The 10,976-nt window shown below is 38.7% G+C and overlaps 1 protein-coding gene across 1 annotated transcript in view; it reads right to left on the minus strand.

Annotated features, from left to right (window-relative positions):
- The window catches only part of Slc35f1 (solute carrier family 35 member F1), a 462,243-nt gene that overhangs the window by 34,400 nt on the left and 416,867 nt on the right, over positions 1 to 10,976 (minus strand). Inside the window, exon 7 of the mRNA XM_008835782.2 lies at positions 8,222 to 8,376. Within this exon, the coding sequence (XP_008834004.1) occupies positions 8,222 to 8,376 (155 nt within the window). The remainder of the gene's footprint in view (positions 1 to 8,221; positions 8,377 to 10,976) is intronic.

Below are 10,976 nucleotides of genomic sequence, written 5' to 3' on the forward strand. Positions count from 1 at the left end.
TATTCTAGTGCTCACCAGCTGTCATGGGTGGAGGCTGCCTGGCCTGGCTTTTAGCAGTCACATTACTGAAATTGCTCACTGCCACAGAGGATCAACAGGGTTTTGCAGCTCAGGATTCTGCCCTTTGTGTAATGAAAGACTCCACTCTTAATGAAATGTTCCCATTACTGCAAGCTGTCTGGCATGGATACTCAAATGCTAAGGATATTTGAAATTGCTGATCTGCTCAAGTTTCTGGGGTTTGGGATCTCATATTTTTTATTAAACTGTCTGATTTAATGTTCCTGTCGACTTTGTTTATAAATAAGAAGTTGAGCAGCAAGAGTTACCAGAACATGACAGGCATAGAACTAATATTTGTTAGATGAAGTTATTTTAAAATTTAACATATATTAACTTATTATTAAAAAGAATCCCTGTTCAGTATTATTAAACTTTGCTTGGCAAATCTCTTAACAACAACAATAAAACAGTAAGAGACACTGACACATGTACTGTAATGCTGGTGCCAGGAAGAGAAGGTCAGGATGTTGCAGACCCTGTCCCTGACCACGTGTCATATAACCTGGGGTGTTAGCATAGGCAGTTACCAAGGCTCTCCAGCTTCCCACTTTTTAAAAAGTTTATTTATTATTTTTATAAACTTTTCTGATTGTTTTAAATCTCCTGGTGATTAGAAAATAATTTGTTCGGTATAAGAATGAGACTAAAACATTCAGAATGGTTTCTAGTGAAAGTGAACAAAATTGACACTAATATTATATAGAACAGTTACAGTAGCTTTCTTGGATAGATTATTTTAAAAGCTATCTTCCACTTTTTAATACTTGGATATTTGGATAGTAGACACATTTTCCTGAGGCAAGAACAGAAGTTTTATAAAACTTTTATCATCCTAAGTGATTATTCTTTTTTAAATTTAAATTTTTTATTTTTGAGAATTTCATAAATGAACATTATCTTTGTATTATCTCTACTGTTCCCAATCCCCCTCCAACTCCTTCTATGCCCCCAACTCCTCAATTTCTTCTTCTCTTCTTTGATTACTATTGTTATGTATACATACATTTATAAATATGCACACAAACATATATGATGCACTGAGTCTGTTTGGTGGTGCTATGTGTACCTTTGCGTAGGGCTGCCCACTTGGGATCAGATAACCTCCCAGGGAGCTAGTCCCTGGAGGAAACTGATTCTTCCTTCCTCAGCATCCATTGCCTGCCTGTAGCTCTTCATCTTGAGGTGGGACAGGTGACATTCCCCCTTCTACCTTGGCATGTCAGCCTGTTTCCATGGGGATCTTGTTAGACTCCCACGCTGTAGAGAAACTACTCTTTAGACACGGTCACCTGCTGTTCAGTGTGAAGAGCCCTCCCAGCTAATGGCCTAAGTGGAGGGTTTAAGGGGGAACTAGAAGACTGTTTATGATGTTAATTTTTTTCTACCAATTTCTAGTTGATTTTAGCAAAACTACAGAATCGATATCTTCTTATGAAATTACTCTAAGCTCTTACTATTACAGCAGTTCTGTAGCGATATTAATAAGCCTTGAAAGGTAATAGTGAATGTGAGGACGTCATCTTCTATTTTAAATGTCAGGCAAGAAGGAATATCCTGTATTCAATGTTGGCCACTATTTTGCTGAAGAATTTCTGCACACGATGACATATAATTTCATTTTAACAACTCCTAAGTGTTTTGTGTTTCTGTTTTATCACCTGAAAATTCTGTTGCAAGAAAAGAAGAAATCAAAGAATTCAGTTAAAAATGGCTATCGTCTACATTTTCATGTATGAGATATAAAAGCCCAGGTTTGGCTTTTCAAACATGAAATAAGTTAGCAAGAACAGACAAAATTGCTAAGAGATAAATCTAGTTACAAAATTTTAAAATCGGTCAAAAAATAAGATCGGAATTACTAATCCTGAGTTATACATTTAATGAGAATGTGTCATCGCTGGTTACTGCTGATCAGCAATATCTTCCAATTTAATCCTGACAAACTGCATATGGCAAATCTTATCATCTGAAGTCTAGAGAGAATAAGCAGCTAGCCCAAATCATTTAAAGAGTAAATGCAAACCATACTTTATGTCTAGGATCCTCTGACTCTGAAGTGATTCTGCCATACCATGTTGTGCAATTCATCATTCACACAGGGGACACTGAAGGGGTACTTCCACCACAATTCATTCTCTGTACATGAATTAGTGTACGTATTGTCAGGAAATCCAAGAAACTTTTCAAAATCAATTTGGGCTGGAGAGACGGCTCAGTGGTTAAGAGCACTGGTCAGAAGACCCGGGTTCAGTTCCCAGCACCTACACGGGGGGTACACTTATAACCCATGCAGGCAAAACACATATAACACAAATAAAAAAATAAATAATATATTTTAAAAAATCAGTTAGGAAATTCAGCCAACAGAGCACAAGGTGTAGAAGGTGGAGAGTGTCTTCACTGCCCAGACACAACTTCAGAACAGCCCATCCACATGTTCTAGCCAACCTGACTTGAAGCCAGGACACTCTGGTTTTCTGGTATGACTATTAATAGTTCTCTTATGATGGGCAGAACAATAGACTCCCCAAAGACATTCACTCCCTATTACTTGAAATTCACACTACTTTATATGATAAAAGGAACTTTGAAGCTGGTATTAAGGATTTTGAGGTGAGGAGATTGTCTTGGGTATTGGGTTGAGTTTATTATAGTCCAAATATCTATAAAAAGAAATTGGGACTAGCAGTCAGGTTCGAAGACACCGAATTCCTGGTTTAAGATGGAAGAAGGGGCCAGAAGATAAGGGAGGCAGGAGTCAGAGGCTGGAAAGGAAGTGAGATTCTTCCCAGAGCTTCCAGAGGCAGCACTGCCCAAATGTGATCATAGCCCAATGAGACTTTTAGAAATGAAAGATGTAAAAGTCCTGGTAAGCCACTGAACTTGTGTTATTGGGACAACAATTTTCAATTTCAGAAGTATCCTTTTTATACAACACAAACAGTATCTGTAGCATCAAGCTCTGACCTTGAAAAGCCAAGAACATCAAGTTGAAAAGCTTCTGTGTCAATCTCTTCCTGGATTCAGTTTTAGTGGCCTCTGAGGCCCAGCAAGCCTCTTTTCTTGAACTTTCCATGGATTGTATGGATTTACTATTCTGGATTCAATAATGCTGCCAGGTAATATTGAACAGAAGCACATAGCCATTTTTCAGAAGTTGTAAACTTAGAGATTGCAAGAGTCCTCTTCCATCCAGACAGTCTAATTTAGAATCAAGATACTTGCTTCCCAGGGTGTACAGCTTTCCTGTCCAGTCAGCACCGAGGTAGAGATGCTAATGTGGGCTGATGGGAGGGAAAGAATGGATTTCTTCCAAGTGTGAGATGTAAGAAAAAGCAAATAATGAATGCTGAGCAGGAGAACCTCATTTAGTCATTTAGTTCTGCGTGGGTAAGCAACATCTGTGAGAAAGTCGCCTTCCTTCTCAACTTACAGACATTTATTGCCAGACCAGAAGGTGGTATAAACACATCATGATAAAGTGGCAGGATAAACTATGACTGCAGGCTGTCGTAAAACTGAATGATATCGTAGAAGTCACTGATCTAACTCCAGTGCTGAAGCACAAGGCACATTCCCTCTCCCACATCCTGTCCCACCTGCTGCAGTGATGGGAACTCCTGATTCTTAATACAGTCTATTCTACATTTGGATGATTGCTTGTTGATGGTGTTTCTTTCCAGTCATCAATAATAATTTCATTGTCACCATTTGGTCCAAGTTCCATTTGTAGCCACATACAGCAAATATGAACCAGGAGCTTAGCCCTGGGCACACAGTGGAATGTTCTGGCATGTCTTGAAGAATCAGATGCTCAGGATGCAGGAATTAGTAAGAGTTGGGGATTATATGCCAGACTTCTGAAAACTCTTCCTATCAGCCACAGTTGTGGATTGCTAAATTGAACTCACTTTTTATGGTTACAGAATCCTCACCTGAATTGAATGTTCTCTGAGTCCATAGCTGTGGCTTTCAACTAGCCCTTTAGAACAGAAAGTACAAAGTTATTTGAGATTCTTTTTATTAGCCTAGGGGGAGAGAATGTGTAGAAAGTGTTCAAGAAAACTCAGAGACTCAAAGACAGTAGTGGGGTCACTTGGTTTCTTCCATGTTTAAAGAAGTTTATTTGCCAATAAATAAATTTAATACCATCAAAATTATATTTAAAAACTTTTGTTATTCAAAAGCTATCGGGAAGAAAATAATAAAAGATGACCACAGAAGGGGAGAATTATTTGAAAACTGTATTTCTGATAGAAGTTTAGTGTACAGAAGATGTCAAGAACAATTGGAGCTCAATAACAGAAACACAAATAACAGAATTGAAGATGGGCAAGCAGGTCTGGGGATATGCTCAGTAGGTAGAGTGATAGTCTAGTATGCATGAAGCTCTGGATTCATTCTCCAGCACTGGACATGGTGTTACACCTGTAATCCTAGCACTTGTAAGGTAGAGACAGGAGGATCAGAAGTTCAAGGTTATCTTCAACTACATAGGAAGTTTGAGGCCAACTTGGGTTATATGATACCCTGTCTCAAAAAACCAAATAAACAAAATGAAATCAAAATGGGCAAGAGATTTAAACAGATATTTTCCAAACACACAAACACACACACACACACACACACACACACACACACACACACAATTTATCCAACTTTTCTTCTACAATTTCTTTAAAACACATATTAATACTTTATTATTGTGACCATTTTTAGTTTTGTAAAATTTGCTAAGATTTTTGCTTTGATTATAGATTGCTCATAATGATAAAAATACCTTTACACAAGGCTAAATGTTACTATTATGAGCTGGTCCATTTAACTGTGATGGGAACCTTGGGTTCCTGAGTCCTACTCGTCTCCTGACTCAGTCCTTCTATCTTTGGAGCCTAAGGCCCAGGTCAGAGGCAGGCAAACAGGGCATCGAGAAAAAAAATACCCTGGATTTTCCAAATAATGACTATTTTACTATAGAGTGTAAATTCAAGAGCTGCTTGTGAGATTCTTTTAAAAACTGCTTAAGAACAAAGTTGGATTTTTAAGAAAACACTTAGAATAAATTTAAATTTTAATTTAAAATTTGAATGTAGTATGTTTCATGGCTTACATTAAATACTATTATTCATAAGTCAATCAAAAACAATGAAAGGATGTGTTTATCCAAGAACTCAGCCACATGGTTCCAATGGCGGTACAATGATAGTGAAGAGACAGAAAGGAACATTTTGGTATGTCCTTGTATGGTGGCTGTGATAGTAATAAGTGTATGCAGAGAAGTATTTATTTGTGGGGTGTGTGTGTGGGGGGGTGTAGGTGCCTGAGTGCCATGGCATCGATGTGGAGGTCAGAGGACAACCTGAAGGAGTCATTTCTCTTCTTCCACCATTTGTGACCTGGGGATTGAGTTCAGATCATCAGACTTAGCAGCAGTTCCCTAACCCACACAGCCCTCTTGCCAGCCCTCAACTTATTTTAAAGGTTTTGGTTTATTTGTTGTCATTTGGTCTTCTTGTAGCCCCAGCAGCCTGAGACTTATGTATAGATCTGGTTGGCCTCAATCTCAAGAGCTCTGTCTGCTTCTGCCTCCTGAGGGCTGGGATTAAAGATGTATAGCACCACACCTGGTCTTAAAGGTTAAAAAATCTGTTTTTAAATTGGACTGAAGAGATGGCTCAGTGGTCAGGAGCACTTACTGTTCTTGCAGAGGATCTGGGTTTGGTTTCCAGAATGCACATTAATGGCTAACACCCATTTTTAATGCCAGTTCCAGAGGATCCAATTCCTTCTTCTGGTCTGAGGGTGCTAGGTTCACTCGTGGTGTACTTACATACAAGCAGGCAAAGCACTCATACATATAACATAAAAATAAATAAAATCTTTTTAAATTTTTAAAATGTGTGTGCCTGTATCTGTGTGGGTCTGTCATGTGTATGTGCTCTGGGAGGCCAGAAGAGGGCACTGGATTCCCTGGAGCTGGAATTACATGTGGTTGTTATCTGCCTGATATGGGAAGAGAGGTGAGCACTCTTAACTGCTGAGCCATCATTCCAGCCCCTTCAATTTATTTTAAATAAAATTCTTAAGCTATTTTTAAAAAAGCATACAATTTATTTAAATTATAGCAACAATAACAAACACTGAGATATTCATTTGAGCTACAAGTGGGTTTTCCAAACTACATCAACCAAAACAAAACAAAACAAAAAAAACCCCAGCTTGAATAAACGGTGGTTATCAAATCAGTGGTTCTCAATATTAATGATGTCTGGAGACATTTCTGATTGTCACTAATGGGTAGATGCTACTGACATCTAGTGCACTGTGGTCCTACCATGCAGAAGACTATGGCCAAGTGGTCCCCAAGGCTCTGGAAAATAATTGGAATTTTGAGGGGGAAACTGGCCTGCTCAGCACTGTGTTAGGGACATCCTGGGAGGAACATGCTTTGACCCATATGAGGACTTGGGTGATCATGGGACACAGAAATTGCACTATGTACACAAAATAAGTTACAACAATAAACACTGTCCAGAATTTCTTTAGTTGTTGTCAATTTGCCTCTACATTTGGCAAAAAAAGAAAAAACTCCATATAAAATAGAAGCTCATAGGGAACTGGGAAAATGTTGGTCTCAGATTATAAACTTTCAGTTATTAGGTAAGTTCTGGATGACTAACGTCCAGCAAGATGACTGTAGCCAATATATATACACCAAAAGTTCATGTTCTACACTTTAAATAAATCCAATTTGAATTTGTCAATTACATTAGAAGAAAATTGGGGAAAAATTGGAACTTAAATGCTGTTTGCCTTTCTACCCTATAGTACTTTCCCAATCCGTGTGGTCTTCCAGATTTCTTTCTGGTCCCCTAACTACTAGGCTCATTTGTGCTCTTTTCTGGGCTTTAGCGTCCTTCTAGAATCATTGATTAATCATTTCAGATGCTTTGCCTCTTGTCATGTCAAGTACCTGAGCTTCTCAGCTCATCATTTCTCCAAGACCCCCCAAGCCCAGCTTTACCTGGTTGAAAGAGCTACATTCTACACTGGGCTGTACTGGTACTTACCCTGTAGGACTAATGAAGGAGTAGAAAGTGGGTCTCTTCTCACATACAATTCTAGTTGATTATTAATGGATGCAGCATGTGATGGAATAGCAATGGACCTTGGAGTGTCATGATCAATAGACACCCCTGCCTCTGTGACTGTGTGTAGAGTTTTTGTAGTGGTTTGAATGAGAAATGACCCCTTATAGGCTCCTGTATTTAAATACTTGGCCCCAGTTGGTGGTGCTGTTTAGGAAGGTTATGGAACCCTGTGGAGCCCTGTATTGGGTGAAGTTCCAGACTTGGGGCAGGCTTTGAAGTTTTATAGCCTGGCTCCACTTTTGTTCTCTTTCTGTCTCTGTGTGTAAATGAACTGTGATCACTCACTTCCTGACTGCCAGGTGGGCCTCAGGCTCCTGCTGCCATGCCTTCTCCACCATCAATGGCCTGTATCCCCTCTGGAACTGCAAGCCAAAATAAACCTTTTTTCCCTAATTTGATTTTTGTCAGGGTATTTTATGACAACAATGGAAAGATAACCAATACAATCTTGCATTCCAAGAGATAGCCATCTTTGAGGGGTAGATTTTTCTTTTCTTTACAACTGATACATTGACCACAAATGCTTGGCAGCATGTCTTTGCATTCCTCTGCTAAACCCCAACGTTCCTTAAAGAAATACAATAGCATTTCCCATTCAGCTTTGCTATAAAACATCTGCAAATCAGAAATTGTAGGGATTGTGCCTTTTCTCCAAAGAGAACATAATCTACCAATGACTTTGGCAGAATGTATTTGTGAGTGTAGCTTGGGAATTATGCAAATCTTTCTAGCTTCTAGTTAACTGTCCCTTGTTATTAAAAAGCTCACTTGCCTGACTGTTGCCTACTTTTTTATATTCAGTTACCTCTAGTTACTGGTCTCTTAGGACAAAGTATTGTTTTTATTTTGAGTTGAAATGTAAATAAATATCCAAATCATGGGATCTATACCCTGAACACAATTCTCATTCACTGCACAAAATCAAGGTACCCTCACCACCCCAACATTCCCACCAGTGCTTATTATTTCCTATACTGTCATCACAAAAGAACATGGACTCAACTTACCTTGTAGTGAAAGAGAAACAGTCCACAAAACAGGCTGTACAGATCTGCTGTGAGCAGAGAAAGGTTGACCGAGGTGGCACTGGTTTTCTTTATGACAACTGGCATAAAGCTGTAGAGACCAAACATGCAGGCACTGAAGCCAACATAGAGAAGTCCTAGAAGGGAACAAATAGAGGGCAATGTCAGGGGCTCCTCAGGTACTCCTCAGCATCCACATTAAGAGAATGAAGGGAAAGAGGGTGTACCATCTCTGACTCACTGAAGTCAATTTTCCTTTTACCGCATTAACTGGTGTTTAATATTAGCTGAGAATTGACAAAACAAAAAACGTAAAGTTATACTTCATGCACGGGAAGCAAACTTTCTGCTTCTCCCTATGTAGCTGACATTTTGATGCTTCTGGGAAGGAGAAACTCTTGGTGGCCATATTCAGAGGCTTCTGAAGTCTATCCCCAACTGTGTATAATTACTTTTGCTGTCTATGTCCTTTCTAAAAGATGTGTGTGTGTGTGTGTGTGTGTGTGTGTGTGTGTGTATGTAGAGACCAGAAGAAGGTGTCAGATCTCCTGGAGCTGGAGTTGTAGGTGGTTGTGACCCACCCAATATGGGTGCTAAGAACAGAACTCAGATTCTCTGCAAAAGCAGGAAGCACTGTGTGCTGGAAGCTTTAGTTGTCAACTTGACACACCTGGGAAGGGGGGACCTCAACTGGGGAATGGCTTCCATTGGATTGGCCTGTGGCCATGTCTGTGGGGCATTTTCTTGACTGTTGAGATATGGAAGGTTCAGACCCCTGTGGGCAGTGCCACCCTGGGCACGTGGTCTTGTGTTGTATAACAAAATAGGCTGAGCACCAGCCAGGGGAGCAAGCCAATAAGCAGCATTCCTCCATGGTCTGGGTTCCAGGTTCCTGCTCTGAGTTCCTGCCTTGGCTTCCCTTGATAATGGACAGTGAGCTATAAGCCAAATAAACCCTTTCCTCTCTAAATTGTTTTTGGTTAGTGTTTTTATCACAGCAATAGAAATTATCTACAGCTAGAACATGCTCTTAACTGCTGCGTCATCTCTTATGCCCCATCCATGTATTTTGAAATACTTTTTAACCTTTAAGATTTCTTCTTGTAAAATAGGAATTAAATATATCACGTATTTGTTCTAAATGATGAACACCTACATAATGGTTGAAATTAAAGAGTTTATACTGCAGAGGTTGGGACTTGGACTATTGAGCTGGAATCCTGTGTCTTTGGCCAGACTACCTCATTGTTTGAGCACAGAAAAAAAATCTAACAATTTCTTCAAAATTACTGAATTGTGTTCCTCTACCCAAAGACACTGAGGTCTTTCCTTCTGTTGGCTTTGCTAATATACTGTGGCTTCTAGGCACACAACTGTCCATGAGTACAGTTTTGGGTGTGCTCAAGCAAGAGTTTACAGGTAATTCTTGTCATTTCCCAGATGCTTATGTGATACATATGCACAAAAATAATGCTCATTTCTTCATTCCAAACGATTAAGACATTCAGTGTCTCTTTGGGAATTATAATATAATAATTATAATATAATGGAATTCTTGATTAATTAAATGTGTCTGTTGTGGGCTGTGGGAAGATTGCTCCCTTTGATTCTATGAATTTTAGGAAATTTGGTCAGATTGGATATTTGGTCCCTATGACTATGAAAAATAGTGACTGCTCTAGAAACACATTTGTATTGCTCCTATGAAAGGTATTTAAGGCCACAAATATTATTCTATATGTTTCTGATCTTAAGTTTAAGAAAATCTACCTCAAATATATATATATACATATATATAAATTATATATATAAAAATATAAATATATATATATATAAATTATTTGAACATCAAGCAAACAGTCCAATAGCCCCCTCTAGTGTGGTGGACATGCCCTCCACACTGAGAGAGATGGCGCCAGTACTTCTGATTTTAGTAACCTAGAAAACCTCATTGTATGCATTCTGCTTTAGTACTGGTAGATGTTTTTGATTCTCCATCAAAGTTTAATCCCCTAAAAGTAGTCCATTTCCTTGCACTTGGGTTTCATGCTACTTTTAATTCATTTCTCTTTTAACCAACTCACAAAGTATAGCAAACACTAGATAACTTATGATTAATATACAAAAGACATGAGTTAAGAATTCCTTAAAGAAACCATCTTTATTTCTTCCTTTGAGAACTCTCTGTTTAGATCTTTAGCCCATCTTTTAATTGGGTCATTTGGTTTCTCAATTCTTTGTTTTTTTGAGTTTTTTACACATTCTGGATGTTAAACCTCTGTCAGATGACCTCAATTCCTGAGCAACTCCTGCCTGATTTAGAAAATCTTTTCTTACACCTATATCTTGTAAGTTGTTTCTAATATTTTCTTTTAATAGTTTCAGAGTTTCCAGTTTTTTATTTAATGAGGTCCCATTTGTTGATTGCTGAACTTAATTCCTGAGCAACTTCTGTCCAAGTTGAAAATCCTTTCCTAAACCTATATTTTGTAAGTTACTGTCAATCTTTTCTTCTAATAGTTTCAGGGTTTCTAGTTTCATATTAAGGTCTTTGATCCATTTGGAGTTGACTTTTGTTCAAGGCGAAAGGTAAGGATCTAGTGTCATTCTTCTTCAGGTGGAGATCCAGTTTTGCCAGCACCATTGCTGACGATGCTGTCTTTCCTCCATTGTGTGTTGTTGGCACCTTTGTCAAATATCAGGTGGTTGAAATTGTGTGTACTCGGGTTTGGGTCTT

Source organism: Nannospalax galili, unplaced genomic scaffold, assembly GCF_000622305.1.
Source record: "Nannospalax galili isolate Female #2095 unplaced genomic scaffold, S.galili_v1.0 scaffold417, whole genome shotgun sequence".
In the NCBI taxonomy this organism is placed as follows: Eukaryota; Metazoa; Chordata; class Mammalia; order Rodentia; family Spalacidae; genus Nannospalax; species Nannospalax galili.